The sequence below is a fragment of the Cetorhinus maximus genome, chromosome 14, assembly GCF_964194155.1.
Source record: "Cetorhinus maximus chromosome 14, sCetMax3.hap1.1, whole genome shotgun sequence".
Lineage (NCBI taxonomy): Eukaryota > Metazoa > Chordata > Chondrichthyes > Lamniformes > Cetorhinidae > Cetorhinus > Cetorhinus maximus.
The window spans coordinates 108,401,502-108,425,414 of record NC_135892.1 but is presented as its reverse complement, the minus strand read 5'-3'; the positions used below and the strand labels follow the sequence as shown (position 1 = coordinate 108,425,414).

General features: G+C 45.6%; 1 protein-coding gene across 1 annotated transcript; it reads left to right on the top strand.

Moving 5' to 3' along the window:
- Positions 1–5,678: 5,678 nt before the first annotated feature.
- Positions 5,679–23,688, top strand: LOC144689341 (DNA-binding protein RFX6-like). The gene is made up of 7 exons (XM_078556374.1): positions 5,679–5,698; positions 11,436–11,513; positions 15,290–15,317; positions 17,569–17,646; positions 22,674–22,723; positions 22,822–22,922; positions 23,105–23,688. Exons 1-7 carry the CDS (start codon positions 5,679–5,681, stop codon positions 23,158–23,160), a joined length of 411 nt encoding a protein of 136 aa, XP_078412500.1. The 3' UTR covers positions 23,161–23,688.
- Positions 23,689–23,913: the final 225 nt, after the last annotated feature.

Genomic DNA, 23,913 nt, shown 5'->3' with positions numbered 1-23,913 from the left:
AGGTATCCTAACATCAGTTGTTGAAGCTTCTCACTGTGAACAACATCATTATGCTCAGATATTAGCAGAGGATTGGTGAGAGAGGTTTGCCTTCCGGCAGTTTATGATGACTCTTTAACTTCAAAGACTTTCTGGGTGTGTGCTTAGTGTTGGTTAGTAATGTTTGCTGAGAGCCCTGTCACCCAGGCAAACTCGATGATGGATAGAAATGGTTGTGAAAGTTCAGACATAGAATTATCCCAGACGGTGATATCATGTATCTTTGAAGCTTAATCCTTTCGCCCAGCCTCTTATGTGTTTGCTTTGCTCACTGAAGCACTAGAATGGTTCCCCAGCCCATAGCTTCATTCTGACTACATCTGTTCTGCCTCCCCCTTAATCCCCTCCACCCCAGTGAAGAGGGCAGCAAGGTGTCTTCGAAAGTGTCCCAATGTGTTGAAAGATGGAGAAGACACCCACAGCATGGAGCACAGCTCACCGACACCTCATGTCCCACCTCAGCTGCACAATTAAGGCACAGGCTAATCTCAAGAGGTGAGGAAAACATTTTTTAAAATACTTTTCTCAGGATATGGGCCTCATTGGCAAGACCACATCACCCAACCCTAACTGTCCTTGAGAAGGTGGTGGTGAGCTGCCTTCTTGAACCACTGCAGTCTATGTGGTGTAGGCACACCCACAGTGCTGTTAGGGAGGAAGTTCCAGGATTTCGATCCATCGACAGTGAAGGAACATCGATATATTTCCAAGTCAGGATGGTGAGTGGCTTGGAGTGGAACTTGCAGGTGGTGGTGTTCCCATGTAGCTGCTGCCCTTGTCCCCCTAGGTGGTTGAGGTCGCGGGTTTGCAAGGAGTTGTTCTAAGAGGCTTGGCCTGTTACTGCAGTGCATTTTGTAGATGGTACACACTGCTGCCACGATGCATTCGTGGTGGAGGGAGTGAATGTTCAAGGTGGTGGATAGGGTGCCAATCTGGCAAATTGCTTTGGCCTGGATGGTGCATTGTTGCAGCTACACTCATCCAGGCAAGTGGAGAGTATTCCCCTTTTATTGAATGACATTTGTCCTCATCCCAAGTTTGCATGTCTTTTAGTGACTAGTATAGAGTAACATTATCAAAGGCTTAGCAGCAGGTCCGACCTTGGCTGTAGCAGTACGTACTTTAGGTTCACTAAAGGGGAGAACAATTTAAGGGAGTTTCCTTTGAAAAAAGCAAAAGTATATACATATGAACATACGAATTAGGAGCAGGAGTAGGCCACTCGGCCCCTCGAGCCTGCTCCACCATTCAATAAGATCATGGCTGATCTGATTTTAATCTCAACTCTACCTTCCTGCCTACCCCCGATAACCTATCACCCCCTTGCGTATCAAGAATCTATCTTGCTCTGCCTTAAAGATATTCAGAGACTCTGCTTCCACTGCCTTTTGAGGAAGAGAGTTCCTTAAGAGTCACAACCCTCTGAGAGAAAAAACACTTCCTCATCTCTGTCTTAAACGGATGACCCCTTATTTTTAAACGGTCACCCCTATAGATTCTCCCACAAGAGGAAACATCTCTTCCACATCCATTATAAATATCTCCACCATGGCAGATGTTACACTGCCTTCCCATTAGGGCGAGTTTTGAAGGTCCCTTTTTTGAAATTATGTCGCCTGAAGATAAGAAGTTATAAATAATCAGCCTCCATTATTAGGAAACTGAGATAAAGGACAATAGTACAGGATACCACAAAGTTTGAAAAGAATAGGAGAGAAAGTGAGCTTGTAGCAATACATAAGTAGGTAATTCCTTTCTCTCCCCCCCCCCATATATATATTAAATATAAAGATTTTCATTTATATGACTTGAGCTCAGGGAATTTCAAAGCATTTTGCAGCCAATGAAGTAATGTTGAAGTGTCATCATCATTGTATTGTAGAGAAACACAACAGCCAATTGACACAAAGCAAGCTCCCACCACAGCAATGTGATAATGATCAGTTGATTTGTTTTTCTGTTAGTGATGTTGGTTGAGGGATGAATGTTGTCCAGGGCACCAGGGAGAATTCTCCTGTCCTTCTTCCAGACAGTGCTGTGGGATCTTTCACATTCAGCTGAGAGGGCAGACAGACACAGGTTTAATATCACACCCAAAAGACAACATCTCCAACAATGCAGTATTCCCTCAGTACTCTATCAGCATAGACTTTGTGTGTAAAAGCCTCTAAAATGGAACTTGAATCAAGACCTAATAACTCAGAGGCAAGAGTGCTACCCATTGAACCATGGCTGACCCATAACTGGTCACATATAGACTAATTATGTATAGTTTTTTTTCACATGCATTAAGCATTTTCCAATGAGGTCATCTCAATAGATTTTGCAAATGGGTTAAATACCCACTGAAGAGAACTCCCTATATTGTATTAAGAAATAGAGTGATGCACTGAAAGCAAATAAAGATCACTTTGAAACGCTGAAGCTGTCGTTTATCCACCTGCTTTGAACAGTCTCCAATCAGACCCCATACTCAGTGAACACTGTTTGCACTGTAAACTCTGACCTCTCGGGTCTTTATAAAAACAAACTGCTGCCAATTTTTCATCCGATCACCCTCAAAGGGGCAGTAATTAAACATGAAATACCATGGTCACAGATGTTACCAAACATACACTAGACACTGTCAGCGGCAAGGCAAAACTCAAACCGTAAATATATAGAAAGAGAGGGTGATAAAGAGAGAGAAGAGAAGAGGGAGAGAAGGGGAAGGAAGAAAGAGAAGGGAGCCACAATTTATTGCAGATAGAAAAGAGTTTTGGAAACAGTTTAATAAAAGAGATTGTTTGACCGCATCAAAAGGTTTTGTGGAGAGGAGGGAGTGATCCTGGATCAAACGCATACACCATTACTTATCTAGTTAAATGTTTAACTGGCGCAGGTCACACAGTGGGCACGGATACTTCAGAAGGAGGACTAAATGTCACGCTTCTAAAACTGCATCAAGCGTATAATTGGATAACATTGTTATCTTGCTGTATCACATGCCTCCTCCCTCCCCATCCACAGCCAGAGATATAAACCTCTCCCATCCTATCCAATTATTAATAGAAATGTTCCTCTAAGGAAGCTGACAGGATAAATTTGATGGAGAACCTGGTCCGTGGAAACTAATGTACACTCGGGCTGAATTCCAGTGATGCTTTCATGAGCTTTCTAGTTAACCTGGGAAACCATTGTGTTTCACTGACGTTTCAGAACCTTCTCTCAGGCTCCCTTACGATATATCAGACAGGCGGATGTCATTACAACATGCAGACCAGTGGCTTAGGTAAGATGTCTTGTACATGAAAACTATCATTTTTTACTTCACCAAACATTAGAACCTTTCCAAAGTGCGGTGCATTTTGCTACTTTAAGAGTTATGTTATTACAGTCAAGGGTGGAGAAAGTGTTGGATAATTGATCCATCACCCTACATTTCTGGCAATGATGTGAAATAGGATTTCTCTTTGCGTTGACAGAATTCATGTGGTGTAGCTTGGGTGTGAAGTCAATGGAATTTAATTAAACAAGGGAAGGTGCGAGTAACAAGAAAAATAAGGTATCATCCATGACCCAGTGGGTAGCTGTGAGTCAGAAGATTGTGCATTCGTAGTCCCACTCCAAGACTAAGCACACAACTCAGGGCTGACGCTCCCAGTGCAGCAATGGGGGCATGCTGCACAGTCGGAAATGCCATCTTTCAGGTGAGATGTTAAACCTCCCCTCTCGAATGGATATATAAGATCCCATGGCACTATTTTGAGGACGAGGATGGGATTTATCCCGGTGTCCTGGTCAATATTCATCCATCAATTAACATCACAAAAAGCAGATTATCTGATCGTTATCACTTGCTGCTTGTGGGAGGTTGCTCTGTGTAAATTGGCTGCGGCGTTTCCTGCATTACCATAGTGACTGTACTTCATTGGCTGTAAGGATGCCCTGTGATTGTGAAAGGTGCTATGTAAATGCAAGTTTTTTGCGTTTTTTTACCTTTTGAAATTGTTTTAGTTTGGCAGTGAATTTGGTATAACTGCAAACAGTATAAAGTTGAAAGAGATAGACCAGAAAGGACCAGATCTTCTAAGGAGTCTAGCCTGAAAAGTTAATCTATCTCTTCCTCTTTTAGATGTTGACGGGTCTTTGTATTTTTAACATTTTTTACTTTTTTCTGTTCCGGACAGTTTCTTTATCTTCTGCCTCATGCAATGTTTTAAACTTAATTATGAATAAACTATTTCAGTGCAGAGCTGACTATGTCATCGTCACTTTGCGAAAATTTAACTGGTATGTTCAGAATCTGGTGAGCAGATCTCTCCACTGTATTCAAGTAGCAAAGCAACATTCTTCAGTTTATCTGGCCAGAGTGCAATGTGTAGCCCCAGTATAACTTGAGTCTGCTAATGCTTCATTGCTCCATCCCTTTGCATGTCTCTTGATGCCAAATCATCATAAACAAAATGATCAATCTCAGCCTTAAATTGGCCCCCAGCAACTACAGGCTTTTGGGTGAGAGAGTTCCTGAGTTACATACACACGAACATATGAATTAGGAGCAGGAGTAGGCCATTCGGCCCCTCGAGCCTGCTCTGCCATTCAATAAGATCATGGCTGATCTGATTGTGGCCTTAACTCCACTTTCCTTCCTACCCGCCCCCCCCCCCCCACCCCGGCCCACAATCTTGGACTCCCTTGTCAATCAGGAATCTATCTAATTAAGCCTTAAAAATATTCAATGACCCTGCCTCCCCTGCTCTCTGGGGAAGGGAGTTCCACAGACTCATGGCCCTCTGAGAGAAAAAATTTTCCTCATCTAACAGCCTTTGTGTGAAGAAGTGCTTCATAGTCTCACTCCTGAATAACCTTTTTTTCCTACATGGAATGTGGGCATCGCTGGCTATGTTGCCCATCCCTAATTGCCCTTGAGAAGGCAGTGGTGAGCTGCCCTCTTGAACCACTGCAGTTCACATGGTGTAGGTACACCCACAGTGCTGTTAGGAGGGAGTTCCAGGATTTTGACCCAGCGACAGTGATCTGACACTAATATTAAAATTACATCCACTTGTTCTGTATTCCCCCATCAAGAGGTAATAGTTTCTCTCTACCTACCCTATCAAAATCTTTCATTACTTTAAATACCTCAATTAGATCAATCTTTAAACTGCCATACTGAAGGGAATGCAAGTCAAGTTTCTGCAACCTGTCCTCAACTTAACCTTTTAAATCCTAGCATTGTGGTGGTGAAGCTACGTTGAACGCCCACCAAAGCCATTGCATTGAGAGAAACATTTTCTTGTGAAGGTTGACGTCTAACAAAGCTACTGTTGCTTTACAGATGATCCTACCTCAGAACAAGATTCCATTTGCCTCAAAGGGTCACCAAAAATGCACAGTCAGCTGCCCTGAAATGGTAATGAAAGAAATTTAACAACTATTTCCCAATCTTTTTTTTACATATTATTGGCAATTAGCTAGCAACAGGATTATTGCTCTGAGGTTTGAACACAGAACTTGCATTATCATAGTTGTCTGTAAAGAAGGTTCAAGTTCAAGAGGTTTCTACCAGGGCTACACTGAGGTAAAGGTGGCTCAGGGGAGACTTTAGTGGAATCTCAAGGTGTTTATTTTTGTCAAACAGTAAAAACAGGCGCTATATGGATGTTGTGCTTATAAGGTATGTCTGTTTGAATATCTGGATTTTGTAACGATTTTGGTCTTAATTGTTAGTTGCCATTTTTTGAATTTGCTAAGAGGCGCTAAACAGCACTCAAGTGCTGATTAGGCACAATTTTCATGAAGCAGCATCAGTGGGCTCCTCACACACTTCCACCGAAGGCAAGGAACATATGAACATAGATACGAACATATGAATTAGGAGCAGGAATAGGCCAATCAGCCCCTCGAGCCTGCTCCACCATTCAATAAGATCATGGCTGATTTCACTGTGGCCTAAACGCCACATTCCCACCCACCCCTGATAACCCATGACTCCCTCGTCAGTCAAGAATCTATCTACCTCTACCTTAAGAATGTTCAATGACCCTGTCTTCACCGGGGAAGAGAGCTCCATAGACACAAGACTCTCTGAAAGAAAAAATTTCCCTCTCATCGCCATCTTAAATGGGAGACCCCTTATTTTACTGTGTCCCCTAGTTCTAGTCTCTTCCGCAAGGTGAAACATCCTTTCAGCATCCACCCTGTCAAGTCCCCTTGGGATCTTATATGTTTCAGTCAGATCACCGCTCATTCTTCTAAACTCCAATGGATACAGGCCCAACCTGACCAACCTTTCCTCATAAGACAACCCCTTCATCCCAGGAATCAGTCGAGTGAACCTTTTCTGAATTGCTGTTGTGAACATATGAACACACAAATTAGGAGAAGGAGTAGGCCACTCGGCCCCTCGAGCTAGCTCTGCCGTTCAATAAGATCATGGCTGATCTGATTGTAACCTCAATTCCACATTCCAACCTACTCCCAAAATCCTTTCACTCCCTTGCACCATCTTGCGCACCCTGTATTGTTTGTGAATCTCTTACAGCGCTTTCCACAGCCAGAGCTATCTCTAGTACCTTCTTGAAATCCAGATTCATGTTGGGCAATAATCTATTCTGAATAGTGTCATCTTTCTCACCACACGCAAACGATCTCTGAGCATGTTGTTCAGAGTCATACCGAACTCACAATATTCTGTTAGCTACTTTAGATTTGCCAAGTAGCAATTGTCTCACCCAGGGCTCTATTTTGTGAATTAAACCTAAACCTCTGCATCATAACTGAGGGCTTGGGTTGAAAATGTCCCTCATGACGTCCACCAATTCATCGAAATTCTTTGAATCTGAGGCACTGGGTGCCATCAAACTTCGAATCAAACTGTAGGTTTTGCTCCCACAAGTGCTCAAGAGGATTGCTCGCCTCTTCTCTTCCCTCGTAATTTCACTCGCTTGAAAAAAGAACGTGAGGTGTTCTATGTATTGAGATCAATCATCTGTGGCTGGTTCAAAAGGATGAATTCTCCCAAATTGTGGCATTTTGAGAGAGGATAACAATTCTAATGGAGCTTGCTACTTACAATCATGGGCAAGGTACAGTGCTGATTTCTTTATAACTTTATTTCTTCCGTTTAATCCTGTTTTATCCTCAACACCAGTTTGTTGTAGGCTGGCCGAGTTGCTACTATTAATGATAGAGTTGATCCGCAGACACATCTTCAGTGGAAACATTAAGTTTGTTTACAATAAGTTTGTTTACAATATGCTCAGCAGCAACCACATGTGTGCTTTCAATTCCAATTCTATCTCTACACTGGCTACAGTTCAGAGGAGAAGGGATGTCCTGTACATTGCAGGGGAGAAGAATGCCACCTCACCCCCCCACACATCCTCCCTCCTGCACTGCTCTGATGCGTTCCATGTTCTCCTCCCATTTCTTGTCCAGGTGAAGGGGGAATCCTATTAAGAAGCCCATTAACCAGGACTCCCCTATAGAGGCTCCAATGGTGTGCCCAATAAGTTGGATTAGTAAAGTACTCACTCTTGTTAGGTGAATTCTTTAGAGAAGTTGCAGAATAACTTTTGCTCAAATGTCAGTGCGCTCTTGGCAAAGTTTCTGGATGTGTTTCCGGAACCCTCTTCATAGCTCTGGCAGCAAGTGAAAATGGAAGTGCGAGGGTCCCTTTAAGTAACATTGGAAACCACATCAAAGTGGCGTTTATTCCACAAACAGCTGGTCGCCGTTAGGAGGGAGCGTCAGAACGAGGCCTGGCCACCAGAATACCATGCAGCCTTTTAATGAGCACGAGCGGGCATTTCGAGGGGTAGGTCCTTAATGAGCCCTCGGGCAGCTGTTAGCAATGCACATTTCAATTCCTGTACCAAGATAAAGTAAGTGCAGGCTAAACCAGCATTGCAGTTCAGGAGCCCATCCCTTGGCCAACTTTAGCACCTGAATGTTGGAAACCGTCCCCTCAGGGTTTTAGATAAGCTGAACCCCAATCAATTGTTTGATGTGAGTAAAGACTCAGTAAAGTAAAAACGGAGTGAGGCTCATATTCAGCAGAGGAAAGATGCCGAAATTTAACTGTGTCGCACAGCAGGGGTGTGTGTGTGTGTGTGTGTGAGTGTTGAGGGGGGTGGCGGTGGTTGGGGTGGGTGTTTGTGGGTGTTACCTTGATCAATTATCTTATCTTACCTCATCCCAGGCTGTTCCCCGTGGCCCACTCGATTCTTCCAAGAAACACTCCACTTCCCGCCTTCAAATCTAACTTACAGGAGTTTCATTATTTGTGTCTGTTCCACCATCAGCTGCGTGTTCCCCAAAGCTGCTCACCAGGTCTGTTAATGAGCTGTTCATTAATGACCATTCAGCCCTGTATCCTTCTTGTCAAAAACAAAAACAAAAATACCTGGAAAAACTCAGCAGGTCTGACAGCATCTGCGGAGAGGAACACAGTTAACGTTTCGAGTCCGTATGACTCTTCTTGTCAAACTGTTTGAACCATGGAGCGATTTATTAAAATAAGTTCTATGCTACTTCCACACACTAATTAACTCAGGAATTTCAGCAAGTGGTCTAAATAAGCAAGTTAAACAAAAAGCCCAGCATAGTTTGATAATGTGGTTGTTTGCTCTGTGTATCTGCCCAGTTGCTTTCTCACTAGGGGCTATGGGCCCCTTTTGGATTAGCTGCTGTCATCACCTAAGAACAATTATTCCATTAGCTCTGTTTCTAGGGAAACAAAATCTTAAGCGGTTTCCAGTAAAATGAGACTTACAGCACTCACCTGTTCCTTTACTTATTTCACGCTGACTGCTAAATATTTGTTTATTCTAAATATACTCCTAATTTCTAATGCCTGGGGCAGGATTTTGTTGAGGTGTCGGGGGCCTCGCCTGCCGGCGAGAGGCCCCGCACTTTGCCTTTTTTTTGGGAAGGCCCGCCATAAGCCAATCAGGCAGTGCCGAGGCCAGCGCTGGGCCTTCCCTTTGAATCAAGGCCCCCAGGGCGGAATTCTCCCACCCTGAGAACTAACGGCCAATCAGAGGCCACAGCTCTTCTGCTCAGCAGCGCCGCAAGGGAGGTCGTGGCTGCTTCTGGAAAGACAAGCTCCAGAGTCCCCCAGGATAGCAGAGTGACCCACGCAGGTAAGTAATGGCGGGGGGTGGGGGGGAGGGGTTTCGCAGGGCAATGGGGGCCGGTGGAGGAGAGGAGTGCAGAGGGCAGTAGGTGGCTCTCAGCGGGTTCCCACCTCGCCTCCTGATGTCCAGTCCCCTGGCGCCGAGTGCCTCTGATCAAAGGGCCATCCTCCTCCAGCCGCCGGCAGTGAAAAGCTGGCCGCTCAGTTTTAGCTGTCGTGCTGGGTTAATACCAGCGGGTGGTGGGACGAGTCATTGATTGGCCACTTCAGGGCCTCAACTGGCGTCAGGGCAGGAAGGCCACCCCATGGACCTTCCCTCCCGGAGCTTAATTCTGGTGGGGTCAGGAAGGTGACTTCCACCCAAAGACAATCTTCGTGCACAAGTACCAAAGATGGAAATGAGTGGATGAAAAATCAGGCAGGTTCTGCTAGGCGTGTGTGTGTGTGTGTGAATTTTCCCACCAGGTTTGCCTCTCTGTGCTCCATTGAGGTGGTCTTTAACACAGGAGGGGATAAAGGCCCCGCAGCCTAAGACAGGCTCAGAAGTAGGAGCATTCACCGTGTCGCTGCCTTCTTTTCTAAACCTTCTTTCTAGATTGCTCTTCTCCTCGAGACGTGTTGATAACACTGACACGCACTTTGCTGCCAGGCTTTTGGACACCTACGAGTGTGTGGAGGGCATGTGTCTCCCCCGGTGTGTGGCTGTACAGCCATTACCAGGACTTCTGCCAGAGGAGCGAATTCAAGTCAGTCAGCGCAGCGAGCTTTGGCAAAGTGAGTACCAAATATTGGATTCTGAACCCTCAAGGTCAAACATAGAGCAGAAGAATATAAGAAATAGGAGCAGGAGTAGGCCATTCGGCACTTCTAGCCTGCTCTGCCAGTCAGTAAGATCGTGGTTGATTCTCTACCTCAACTTGCACTATCCTCATACCCCTTAATCCCCAAAAAATCAATCAATCAATCATGCATGTTCGTGGAATATCGCTGTGTGCAAATGGTGTGCTACCGACAATGCAGCACCCCCTCAGTAATAGACTGGAATGCCAGCCTAGATTTTGTGTTTTGAGACATTTAGATGTTAATGTCACTCTACAACTGGAATTACTCACAATAAAAGATGGGATATGGAGATGGGGCAGGGAAGTGGAGTTGAGGTAGGAAATCAGCCATGATCTTATAGAATGTCAGAGAAGGCTCAAGGGGGCGTACGGTCTACTCCTGCTGTTATTTCTTATGCTTTTCATCAACCTTTCAGTATAACTGAGAACTCCTCATTTACAGCTGATAAAATAACAGTTCACTAAGCTGAAAACCAGAAGACTTGGCACCAGAGGTCAATCGAAGTAAGTACCAGAATTCTTTTGTACTCTGTTTGTTTTTATAGATTCACTTTTGGCTTATTAAGGTCAGCATTTATTGCCCATCCCTAATTGCCCTCGAGAAGGTGGTGGTGAGCTGATGACTCCTTGAACAGCCGCAGTCCATGTGGTGTAGGTACATCCACAGTGCTGTTAGGGAGAGAATTCCAGGACTTTGACCCAGTGACAGTGAAAGAACGGTAATGTGGTTCCAAGATATTTGTAGGCATTTGCCTGGATGAGTGCAGCTCCAATAGCAGCCACAAAGCCTGACGCTAATCCAATTTAAAACAGCTGGCCATCATCCACCACCTTAAACATTCACTCCCTCCACCACGGACACACAGTGGCAGCAGTGTGTGCAAGACGCACTGCAGCAACTCGCCAAGGTTCCTTTGACAGCAGCTTCCAAACCCGCGACCACTACCATCAAGAAGGTCAAGGACAACAGGCACATGAGAACTCCACCATCTCCAAGTTCCCCTCCAACTCACTCACCATCCTGACCTGGAAATATATCGCCATTCCTTCACTGTCACTGGATCAAAATCCTGGAACTCCCTTCCTAACAGCACTGTGGGTGTACCTACACCACATGGACCGCAGCGGTTCAAGAAGGCGGCTCACCACCACCTTCTCAAGGGCAATTTAGGGATCTGCAATAAATGCTGGCCTTGACAGCAATGTTCCCATCTCAAGTATGAATAAAAAAGCTGGAGCTATTCAATTTTGAGTACTATATGGTCCCTGCAATGACTTATTGAGCTTGCAGTGCAGAATACAATCAATTTACTGGACTGACAATGCACAGACAGAATGCTCCAATGAGAGATTGAACTGCAAATGGAATTCCATACATCAAACTAGGCTGACAATGATGGAATGCCATAAAGGGTTTGTTTTTCTGTTCTCAGGTATCATTATTACGGTATTGGAATTAAGGAGCCTTCCATTTATTATCAGTCAGTGTACAGTAGATGCGGCCTAACAAGGTACAGTACTCACATCCACTGTCAGGCACCACAATCCTAGCCAATCACATAGCCATAGCCTCAGGATAAGGGTGACTTTTTCGGGCTGAAATTTCTTCACACAAACGATTATGAATCTTTGATGTTCTCCAACCCAGACTATTGTGGATTCTCCATCGTTGAATATATTGAAGGCTGGGATATGCATGTATATAGACTTTGATTTCTGATGGAATCAGGGGATATGGGAAGCAGATGGGAAAGGATCAGCCATGATCTTACTGAATGGCGGAGCAGGCTCGAGGGGCTATATATTGCATTCCGGCTCCTATTTCTTATGTCTATTGTTAAGGATGGACAAAAGAGCTGAACTCCTGAGGTGAGGTGAGAGACCTAGCAAAACAATGGGAATCAGGGGAAAACTCTCTGCTGGTTGGAGTCATACCTAGCACAAAGGAAGGTGGTTGTGGTTGTTGGAGGTCAGTCATCTTCACTCCAGGACATCACTGCAGGAGTTCCTCAGGGTAGTATCGTTGGCCCAATCATCTTCAGCCGCTTCATCAATGACCTTCCTTCCATCATAAGGTCAGAAGTGGGGATGTTCGCTGATGATTGCACAATGTTCAGCACCATTTGTGACTCCTCAGATGCTAAAACAGTCCATGTCCAAATGCAGCAAGACCTGGACAATGTCCAGGCTTGGGCTGACAAGTGGCAAGTGACATTTGCACCACACAAGTGCCAGGCAATGTCCATCTTCAACAAGAGAGAATCCAACCTTCGCCCCTTGATGTTCAATGGCATTACCACCACTGAATCCCCCACTATCAACATCCTGGGGGTTACCATTGACCAGAAACTGAACTGGACTAGCCATAGTGGCTATAAGAACAGGTAAGAGGCTAGGAATAGTGCGATGAGTAACCCACCTCCTGACTCCCCAAATCCTGTCCACCATCTACAAGGCACAAGTCAGGAATGTGATGGAATACTCCCCACTTGCCTGGATGAGTGCAACTCCCACAACACTCAAGAAGCTCGACACCATCCAGGACAAAGCAGTCTGCTTGATTGGTACCCCATCCACAAACATTCATTCACTCCACCACCGACGCACAGTAGAGCAGTGTGTATTATCTACAAGATGCACTGCAGGAATTCACCAAGGGTCCTTTGACAGCACCTTCCAAACCCATGACCACGACCATCTAGAAGGACAAGGGCAGCAGATAGATGGGAAACACCACCACCTAGAAGTTCCCCTCCAAGTCACTCACCATCCGACTTGGAAATATATCTGCCGTTCCTTCACTGTCACTGGCTCAAAATCGTGGAACTCCCTCCCTAACAGCACTGTGGGTGTACCTACGCCACATGGACTGCAGCAGTTCAAGAAGGTGGCTCACCATCACCTTCTCAAGGGCAACTAGGGATGGGCAACAAATGCTGGCCCAGCCAGCGAAGCCCACATCCCATGAATGAATTATAAAAACAAAGGAGAGCTGAAGCTGGATTTAAAGGGATGGCTGCCCAGGTTTTAAAGGGGAAGAGAGGACACCGAGTGTGCCAGCCCCAAAGGCAGGAAAAACCTGAGGAGTAAGAGCTTTGGAGGACTGCTTGATTTTAACTGAAGGGCTTCATTTTAACTCTGTTCCCCACTTGAAGCTGCTGAGAATCACATTGGCAAAAATAAATATTTTTTAAAAGTGCAAATCCAAAACGAAAATAGCGAATGTTGTGAAACCATAGTGAGGTCATTCCAGGTTTCACCATCTGACTGTGACAGACCCTTTCTTTTGTGCTTAGTTCTAAACCTTCAGCCACCACACTTTAGGAAGGATGTGAGATGTGAGGGTCCTTGAGGGGGTGCAGAAGAGATTTACCAGAATGGTTCCAGGGATGAGGGATTTTAGTCACAAGGTTAGGTTGGAGAAGCTGGGGTTGTTCTCCTTGGATTGAAGGAACTTGAGGGGAGATTTGTTAGAGATGCACAAGATTATAACAGGTTTAGATAAGGTAGATAAAGGAAAGCTGCTCCCATTAATTTTTTTTATTCATTCACGGGATCTGGGCTTCGCTGGCTGGGCCAGCATTTATTGCCCATCCCTAGTTGCCCTTGAGAAGGTGGTGATGAGCTGCCTTCTTGAACTGCTGCAGTCCATGTGGTGTGGGTACACCCACAGTGCTGTTAGGGAGGGAGTTCCACGATTTTGACCCAGCAACAGTGAAGGAACGGCGATATATTTCCAAGTCAGAATGGTGAGTGACTTGGAGGGGAACTTCTAAGTGGTAGTTTTCCCATCTATCTGCTGCCCTAGTCCTTCTAGATGGTAGTGGTCATGGGTTTGGAAGGTGCTGTCTAAGGAGCCTTGGTGAGTTCCTGCAGTGCATCTTGGAGATGGTGGTGGAGGGAGTGAATATTTGTGGATGTGGTGCCAATCAAGTGCGGTTGCTTTGTCCCTAACAGAATCAAGCTTCTTGAATGTTGTGGGAGCTGCACTCATCCAGACAAGTGGGGAGTATTCCATCACACTCTTGACTTGTGCCTTGTAGATGGTGGACAGAATTTGGGGAGTCAGGAGGTGAGTTACTCATTGCACTATTCCTAGCCTCTGATCTGCTCTTGTAACCACAGTATTTATATGGCTAGTCCAGTTCAGTTTCTGATCAATGGTAACCCCAAGGATGTTGATAGTGGGGGATTCAGTGGTGGTAATGCCATTGAACATCAAGGGGCAATGGTTGGATTCTCTCTTGTTGGAGATGGTCATTGCCTGACACTTGTGTGGCGTAAATGTTACTTGTCACTCGTCAGTCCAAGCCTGGATATTCTACAGGTCTTGCTGCATTTGGACATGGACTGCTTCAGTATCTGGAGAGTTGCAATTGGTGCTGAACATTGTGCAGTTGATAGTACAAGGACTAGAAAGGACATTGTATGGTGCTGTGGGTAGTGTTCCTGGCTCTGAGCCAGAAGTTCTGGATGTGAGCCCCACCCCAGGACTTGATGACCGAGAAGGCGTGGTCATAATGCAGAAAAACAGGTTGAGTATCAACCTAAAAACCCTTCCAACTCACGCCAACAGCAGGCAGTAAGAGTGGGAGAGATTCCTGGTCAGCCATGTGATGGAAATAATGTTGAAGCATCTACCATCACTGTCCATAGCTCCAGATTACAACATGCATGTAAAAGTGGATGTTACCACAGCAGCTTGGACTCCCTGAGTGAACTGTAACACAGCACCACCACAAGGACTACAGGATGCAGGCTTCAGGTCTTGGACAGAGATGTAGGGGGAATGTGAGGAAGGATTTTTTTACACAGTGAATGGTGACGACCTGGACTCACTGCCTATGGGGATGGCGGAAGCAGAGATGACGAATAACTGCAAAAGGAAATTGTATGGGCACTTGAGGAAAATAAACTTGCAGGGGTTACAGTGATAGAGTGGGGGAATGGGACTGATTCGATTGCCTTACAAAGAACTGGCATGGATTCAATCGGTCCCCTTCTGTGCCATTATGACTCAATGATTCAGTACTACCATCTCAATTAAAAAGGGAAAAATCTGACTCTCGAGGTACATTCAACAACTTGAGTTTTTTTTAATTATTGAAAGTACATAACCATTAGCTGATTATTTAAGCTAAAGCTAGCCAACAGTTCCTCATACCTTCCTGCACAGCACTCACTGTATTTCACTCAACGAAGCAATGTGATACATCTCAGGCGTTCTATAAAGTTTGATTAATTTTATTTTGTTGTAGTTAGCTGTGACCTTTCTTTTAATTTTAAGATTTTCAGGCACCAAAGTTGAAACTGAGGTAAGAAAAGTACAAGTATTAAGAATTAAACACTTAAAAGTAAAATCAGGATGTTGAAAGAGCTCTCGAAATTGGGTTAAATCCTCTCACTAAGCTCCTTATTATAGTGGCCATGGTAGTGATGGTTCAAAATGCAAGCTCATCAACACAGCTTTAATGTAAGGGTCATTTTAGTAGGTTGAACATATCAAAAGCAATGGAGATCAGGTAGGTAAACAAAGTTAATGTGCAGATCAGCAATGATCTAATTGAAAAGCAAAGCAGGCTCGAGGGGCTGAATGGCCTTTACTGTTCCTATGTCGATCCTGCCATCTTGCTTTGGCTAAAATAATCCCATCAGCATGGTATCAGTTTAGGCTGTACCTACTTTTAGTGCTGAATCTGTAACTCCTGTTTCATTGTTGTCACTTTTTCTTAATCTCTCAGTGCTACAAGCCATGCAGGACCGAGAGGGTTGGCAAACAACCTCATCAGTCTCTCCTTTTTGCCACTCAAGCTCCTACACCCAAGGGGAAATAAATGTGAAGGAGCGTCAGCAGGGGCCATCTAGCTTATTTTAGATTGTATAATGTAATTTTGCATGTGTCCACCAGATGGAGCCTAAGCTTGGAGGTTGTGGGTTCAAATCCCACTCTAGTGACTTGGGCACAAAATCTAGGCTGACGCTCCCACTGCAGTACTGAGGGACTGCTACACTGTCAGAGGTGCCGTCTTATTAAATATTAAACCATGGCTCCATCTGCCCTCCCAGGTGCATTGGAGGCAACTGGTGACACTTTAGGAGTAGAGGAATTATCCCTGGTGTCCTGGCTAATGTTTATCTTTCATTTCTAACATTACAAAAGCAGTTTATCTAGTCATCAGACTGCTGCTTCTGGGATCTTGCTGTGTGCAAATGGACTGCTACATTCCCTGCATTACCACAGTGACTGCACATTTTCTTCTGTGGTAGGGAACGGGTAGAAAATACACTTTAAGTTCCAAAATCGGGATGCTATACCAGACTTCCCAGATGCTGAAAGCTTAATTCTGAGCGACGAGCTTAGACATGAGGAGGTAAAGCAAACTTCACAGTTGTAACTGAATGGGAGAGAATGGGCACAGGACGGTTATCCTGTGGGAGAGGGGCAATAATTAGACAGTGCCCATCCTTTGAGTCATTTATTGGGCGTTTGTAAGACAGATGGTGTGGAGATTTGAAGAACGAATTCACTGCGCTAAAGAGAGGTGGAGGTGAACCTGGCAGGAAAAAATTGCTATTACATAAAATTATATAGCATTTACAACCACAGAAGCAGGCCATTCAGCCCAACTGGTCCATGCTGGTGTTTACACTCCACTCGAGGCTCCTCTCATCCCTACTTCATCTACCCGATCGACATATCCGTCTCGTCCTTTCTCTGTCACGTGTTTATCTAGCTTCCCCTCGGTTCCACTTGTTGGTGGGAGATAAAATAAAAGCAGGAGATCCAAGAAGCACTCAGCAGGCCGGGCAGCATCTGTGGAGAGAGAGACAGATTTAACGTTTCAGGACGATGGCCTGTTTGTTATTAGAGCCTGAAACGTTAACTCTGGTCATTCTTTCACAGATGCTGCCTGACCTGCTGAGCATTTTCGCTCTTTCTTTCAGATTTTCAATATCTGCCGTATTTTGCCTTGGTGTTGGTAGGACCTTTGGTTCATTTCACTATCTCACTGGCTGCCACTGCCTTAATCTCGTGGACTGGAACTGCCGCGTTCATTTGCTATAGAGCTCTGCGTAATTCCTGCCCGTGCTTGCAGTGGTCTAACACTTCCATCCATACGGTTGAAGTTCGCTCACCCCCCAGTATTGGCTTTAGCTCAGTGGGTAACACTCTTACCTGATGGTTTGAAGGTTGTTGGTTCAAAGTCCACTCCAGGGAATTCAGCACAGAATTCCAGAGTGATACTCCAGTGCCACAGTGCAGGGGGTGCTTCTCTGTCCTCGGTGCTGCCTTTTGGATGAGATATTAAAGCTGAGGTCCCATCTGCCCTCTCGGGGGAACGCAAAAGATCCCATCGCACCATCTTCAAAGGAGAACCAAGCAGTTCTATCCGGTGTCCTGACCAAATGATAACCTGGTTGCCAATGTGTGCAAACTGGCTAACGTGGTTCCTATATTACAACAGTGACTACACTTCAGAGAGCACCTCATTGGCTGTAAAATGCTTTGGGACATCCTGAGTTCACGAAAGGAACTGTATAAACGCTCACCCTTTCTTACCTTAGGTGAATGCCTTCCTGCTCATGTATCAAATACACTTTCAGAGGATCCTGGATACAGTCATTGCCGCCAGTTTTGATGAGGTGATTGGTTTTATTCCAGTTCGGGCTGGTCTATAACCCTCCCTAATCCTGTTACAAGTCTCTTGTCCTCTTTCCTTCACAACGTCTTCAGGTTTCCATTACTCTTCACGTCACCATCGGTTGTCCAGATTGAGGAGCAGACCTGATCCCTGTCCTGCTCCCAGGGGCTGCATCAGGGCCCAAGGAAACGCCAGTCCCAGTGCCCCCTTCCCCCTCACCCTGCAGGGAGGGATAGTCCCAGCTCAACGACTCCCATGATCATGACAAAATGAGGAATTCACTGCCCCCTAAATTCTGAGCTGTGTGACCCAGCACAAGAAGTGTGGTGGGCCGAGACCCCAGTCTGATCCATGGGCCCGGACACCGACCCATCGGCGAATCCTGGGGCCAGCCTCACTAACCGGCGGGACGAAGGCACGGACGCTGCCCGTAATAAATGAAAGGCGCCTGGAAGGCCCAAGGGATTGACGGGACGGGGCGTGGGGACAGCACAGGGTTAAGAGTCCTACTCCTCTTAAAGCAGGGCCTGCATTCAGGAGGGTTAACCCACGGCTCCAGTAGGAACGGGGAGAGCGGATAGGGAAGAAGGGGAGGCCGGGATTTTCGTAATTACGGAGAGCCTCACCACCATTGCGAAAATGTCAGAAGAGGTCAAAAATCAGAAGACCCACCCCCCAAACACAGCACCTACGATATTCCCGAGGGCAGGAACAGAGCCGGGTCGGGATTTGTGCATACTCATTTCACATATATGCGCTGCCCATATAAATTAGCAGCTGCCTTCCCCTCACGCCTCACTTTGGTGACCCAGGTGCATGAAACAAGACGTATGCAGGTAAGACCTGGTAGGAGCAGGTTTGAACTTTGTGGAGTCCCCGGGAGAGGTGAGGTACCCTTTCGAAGAGGTGGGTTATCCCTTTTGATATTGTGCTGGGACACCTTTGGGGGAGGTCAAGTGCCCTTTTGGAGAGCTCAGGTATCCTTTGGGGCAAGTCAGGTGCACCTTACCTTGGGAAAGGTAAGGTGCCCTTTGGGATTGTTAAAAGTAGGCATGAATGTGTATAAAAAGTGCATAAACTCATTAACTGTCAAAGTCATTGGAGCTGTCACAAATGTCAAAATGAACTATAAAAGGCAACTGTCAAGGCATTTAAAACTCCTGCCCTTTAAATCTTTGAGGAAAAAAAATGTCTGATTTTAAAAAATCATTACTTGCTCTTTCACTCTATCTGTTGACATAAGCCTTGAGGGTTACCATTACTGGATTAGTGCTGACTGATTTCACAACCTTACATTAATACAATACGGTGTCTGCACAGTTTGATTGACAGCTCCAAGTCATAGTCTCTTTGAAGTGGGACTTTGAATTCCAATGCTTAGTTTTGAAAGGCATTATGCACTTGAATGAAATAATTGTTCTTATAAGGGAATATGTAGTTGAAGGAATGTAAATGTAGTAAATGGGTTTTTATGAATGACAGTGTCTTTTTTTAAAAACCTGCAATAGGTACTTAGAACTTTGTATTATTTCATCTCAGCATGGCTCCTGAGGTTTTACAAAAGTAGGGAGGTCATGTTGGAGTTGTATAGAACCTTGGTGAGGCCACAGCTGGAGTACTGTGTGCAGTTCTGGTCACCACATTATAGGAAGGATGTAAGGGGTGCAGAGGAGATTCACCAGGATGTTGCCTGGGATGAAACATTTAAGTTATGAAGAGAGGTTGGATAGACTTGGGTTATTTTCATTGGAGCAGAGAAGACTGAGGGGCGACCTGATCGAGGTGTACAAGATTATGAGGGGCGTAGACAGGGTGGATAGGGAGCAGATGTTCCCCTTAGCTGAAGGGTCAGTCACGAGGGGACACAAGTTCAAGGTGAGGGGCAGGAGGTTTAGGGGGCATGTGAGGAAAAACTTTTTTACCCAGAGGGTGGTGACGGTCTGGAATGCACTGCCTGGGAGGGTGGTGGAGGCGGGTTGCCTCACATCCTTTAAAAAGTACCTGGATGAGCACATGGCACGTCATAACATTCAAGTTAAACATTCAAGGCCAAGTGCTGGTAAATGGGATTAGGTAGGTAGGTCAGGTGTTTCTCATGTGTCGGTGCAGACTCGATGGGCCGAAGGACCTCTTCTGCACTGTGTGATCCTGTGATTCTGTCTGCCCGTGGTGGATACTGGGTGAGTTGGCATGGTGGGTGTAAGGGTGAAGATTGGTAGGTGGCAGACATGGGTTGGCATGAGTTGGCATGGAGGCTATGACTATAAATAGCCATGGGGGTGGGCAGAGGGGCATGAGGTGGCATGGAGGCTATGAGGGGCCATGGGGAGTTGGGTGGGGGCATAGGCTGGTATGGATGGGACATGGGGAGTGTGTTGGGGTATGAGGGGGTGTGAGGTGTGAGGGCTGGTGGACTCTTTTATGTTTTATTGGTTTTTTTGTTAAACTTCAACAGTGCCGGAGCACTGAGGCAGGCTTTCTGCCCAGCACCCCCTCCTCACTCAGCAGACACCACACTCATTCCGGGGGTACGGGATTCCCAGAGAATCCCGCCACCCTGGAATGAAAATCCCAACTTCCGGGCCACTTTTTCCCGGAGTTGGGAAACACCCCCACGCGGGAGGGAAAATCCGGTGTTGACAGCAGTGAAACGGAGTGAGTTTTCAGTTCTGAAGTTTGGGAACTTGAAACATGTTCATTGTTGATCGACGATGATTAAGCCGTTTATTTAAGATCTGCTGGGTCATCGTTTTGGCCCCATTCTGCAGTGTTCTTAGTGCGTTTCAAGACAATTGGAGGCTCAGCTTTGCCAATACATTTTCAAACACTCGCCTTTGTGGGTTCAACACACCAAGACTTGAGCACATAATCTAACACTGACACTGCAGCGGACTGAGAGCTGCTCAATTGGCAGCGTCGTCTCTCAAGTGAGATGTTCAACTAAAGCCCCGTCTGCTGGCTCAGGATCAAGGTTCCATGGGTCCGTTCCAAGGAGCATAGAGTTGTCCTGATTTTCTGGCCAGCATCTCCAGGACCGATTAACTGGTCATTTGTGGGATCGTCCTGTGTGCGAGGTGGCTGCTGCACTTAGCTCCTGAAACAACAGAGAGTACGCCTCACAAGTAATCAATTGGCTGTGAAATGCATGAGGAGGGGAAAGGTGCTATCTAAATGCAAAGTTCCTTGTGGGAGGGAGACAGTTTGAAAATAAGGGGTCACCCATTCAAGACTGAGATGAGGAGGAATGTTTTTTCTTTCAGAGGGTCACTGGTCTGAGGAATTCTCTTCCCTCGAGAGCGGTGGAGGCTGGATCGTTGAATATTTTTAAGGCTGAGTTAGATAGATTCTTGACCAACAAGGGAGTCAAAAGGTGTCAGGGGGGACAGAAAAGTGGAGCTGAGGCCACAAATCAGATCAAACATGATCCTATCAAATGGCGGAGCAGGCTCGAAGGGCTGAATGGCCTACTCCTGCTCCTAATTCACATGGTTGTATGTTCTGTTGATTCTGTTGCTTATTGGATTCAGAATCCTGTTGCAAACAGCTGCTCTCACTCCCAACGTCACAGGTTCCCAGCTTGCTGCTGCACTTTTGGCAAGGGTTACCAGATCACCTGCACTCACTGCTGAGGGAGGAGCTCATTGTTGATACAGTCGGCTTTTACGATTCCATTCTGTACAAGGTAACAGCTGTGTCCCTCTCATTCACTGAGCAAGTGAACACATTATGTCAAATCCAGCTGAGCTTTCATTCAAGGCTAGATATTGGAAAAGCGTCAGCCCCAGAGAACGAATCAAAGTATTGTCTCCGAGTTTGGTGCAGGAACAAGGGGTAAAATTGTTGCATCAGTTTTGTTGGCTGAATATACCTGCCTTTATTTGATTCATTCCTGGGAGGTAGGCATTGCTGGCATTTTATTGCCCATGCCTAGTTACGCTAGAGAGGTTTGTGGGAAGGTGGGCCTTCTTTAGGAACTGCTGCATTTCCTGTAGTGAAAGTGCTCGCACAGTGTTTCTAGGTGGGGAGTTCCAGGATCTTGATCCAGTGGCGATGAACAAGCAGTGATTTATGTTGACATGGGGATTGTGTGTGACGTTCCCATGCACCTGCTGCCCTTAGAGGTGATGAGGTTCGGGAGGTGCTTCTGAAGATTGAGGTGCACCTGTAATTGAGGGAGCTGTGCTTTGTTACCCCGTGTTGTGTAGATTTTTTTTTATTCCTTCATGGGATGTGGGCATCACTGGCTAGACCAGCATTAGTCGCCCATCTCTAGTTACCCTGAAACGGAGCGGCTTGCTAAGCCATTTCAGAATCAACCACGTTGCTGTGGGTCTGGAGTCACACGTAGGCCTGAACCAGTGAGGAAGGTGAATTTCCTTTTCCTCATGAGGACATGAGTGGACCGGTGGTTTCATTACTGAGATTGCAGATTTTAAAAATTAATTAATTGAATTTAAATTCCGCCATGGAATTCTTGTTTCCGGAGCATTAGTGCAGGTCTCCGGATTACTAATCCAGTAACGTTCACACTATGCCACTGTTCCCGGTTTTAGGATTTGTTTGCAAGTGAAAGGGGCTGTATGACCTGCTTGGTCCTGAGCTGACTGTCTGCACGAATGGGTTTTAAATGGCTTGCAAATTATCCCACACGAGCAGAAGCCAGAATGTTCTGTTCTGACCATTTACTTGAATAGTGTGGATGAATTGCTGGCAGCTTCAGCATACCAAAGTCCCACTTGGGCTATTAAGTTTAAGGTGACAGGGCCTTGATGATGTGATTCCACCTTTAAATGGCCAACGCAGTTTCAAAATAAACCCAAAAAGTAGCAGAGAGAGAGACAAAACTAGTTGGTTTATGAAAGAGAAATAATAGATTCACATTTTTGGAGTGATTTTTTTTTTTCAAACTTGAGTATTTTTTTCCCCAGATAGGTTTGAGCTCAGCACTCAATGTGTCTAATTAGGACTCTCCAGCACTGGGTCAAATGTGACATCTGAAATATTCACAGGTCATTTCATTTCCCACAGGCACTTATCGATGTCTTAATACCATCCTCGATGAGGGACTTACCAGAAGGGTAAGAGCGAATTTATAATCCTTGGGTAAAATTTATAAACACAAATGGTTGGATATTTTAACCTGGAATACAAGTACAGACCTGTTGTCTACTTCCAGTTTAACTGCAGAACTGAAGAGCCTCACAAGGCAACTACCTGGGTGGTTGGTGCGTTCTCTGGAGGGAATCCCATCTGAAATTATGAATAAAAAAACACAAGGTAGAGTAACATTGAATAAATTCTCCTCCTGTACCCGCTCTTGTTCCATTATAATGGTGGAACTCACCAGCCTGGGAACTGTTTCATTGAACATCACACCCCTGCACTTACGTTGACAGTTCCCTCACTACTGATATAAATTCGATATCATCTACCTGCAATTGTATTTTATTCATTCACAGGCTGTGGGGCATTGCTGGCAAGTTTGGCATTTATTGCCCGTCCTTATTGCCCTTGAGGAGGGAGGTCTTGTGGCAAAGTGGGCAGTGACCCTGCCTTGGGGTCCGGAGCTCCAACATTTGAGTTCCACCCAGAACTTGATGGCCAAGGGAGGTGCATTTATAAAGCGGACAAGCAGGTTGAGTCAACAAAATCCTTCCAACACACGTCAGCGATAGGCAGCAAGAGCATGGGGGTGATTCCTGGTCAGCCATGTGACGGGAAGAACATTGGAGCCTCTACCATCACTGTCCATAGCTCCAGACTACAACTTGCATGTTGCCACAGCAACCCGGACTCCCTGTGTGAACTGTAGCTGTAACATTGCCTTCAGAGGGTGGTGGCGAATGACCATCTTGAATACTGAGTGTCTTGCTTGGCCATTTCAGAGTCAACTATATTGCGGAGGGCCTGGAGTCACATAGCGTATTGAAAATTGTCATGTGCATTTTGTCTCCTTGAGGCTACCATACACATATGTACCAGCAGAGGAAGTCTGCTAAGAAAAGATAATAAAGGATCTAACAGCTCATGCAGTTCTAATTCTAAATGTCTTTGACTGAATATGTAACTGTTTCTGTTGCAGGAGGGACAGGGAGGTGGTGGCGTAGTGGTATTGTCACTGGACTAGTATTCCAGAGACCCAGGGTAATGCACTGGGACCCGGGTTTGAATCCCTCCACAGCTGATGGTGAACTTTGAATTCAATAAAAATTGGAAATTAAAACCATTGTCAAATGTTGTAAAAACCCATTTGGTTCTCTAATGTCCT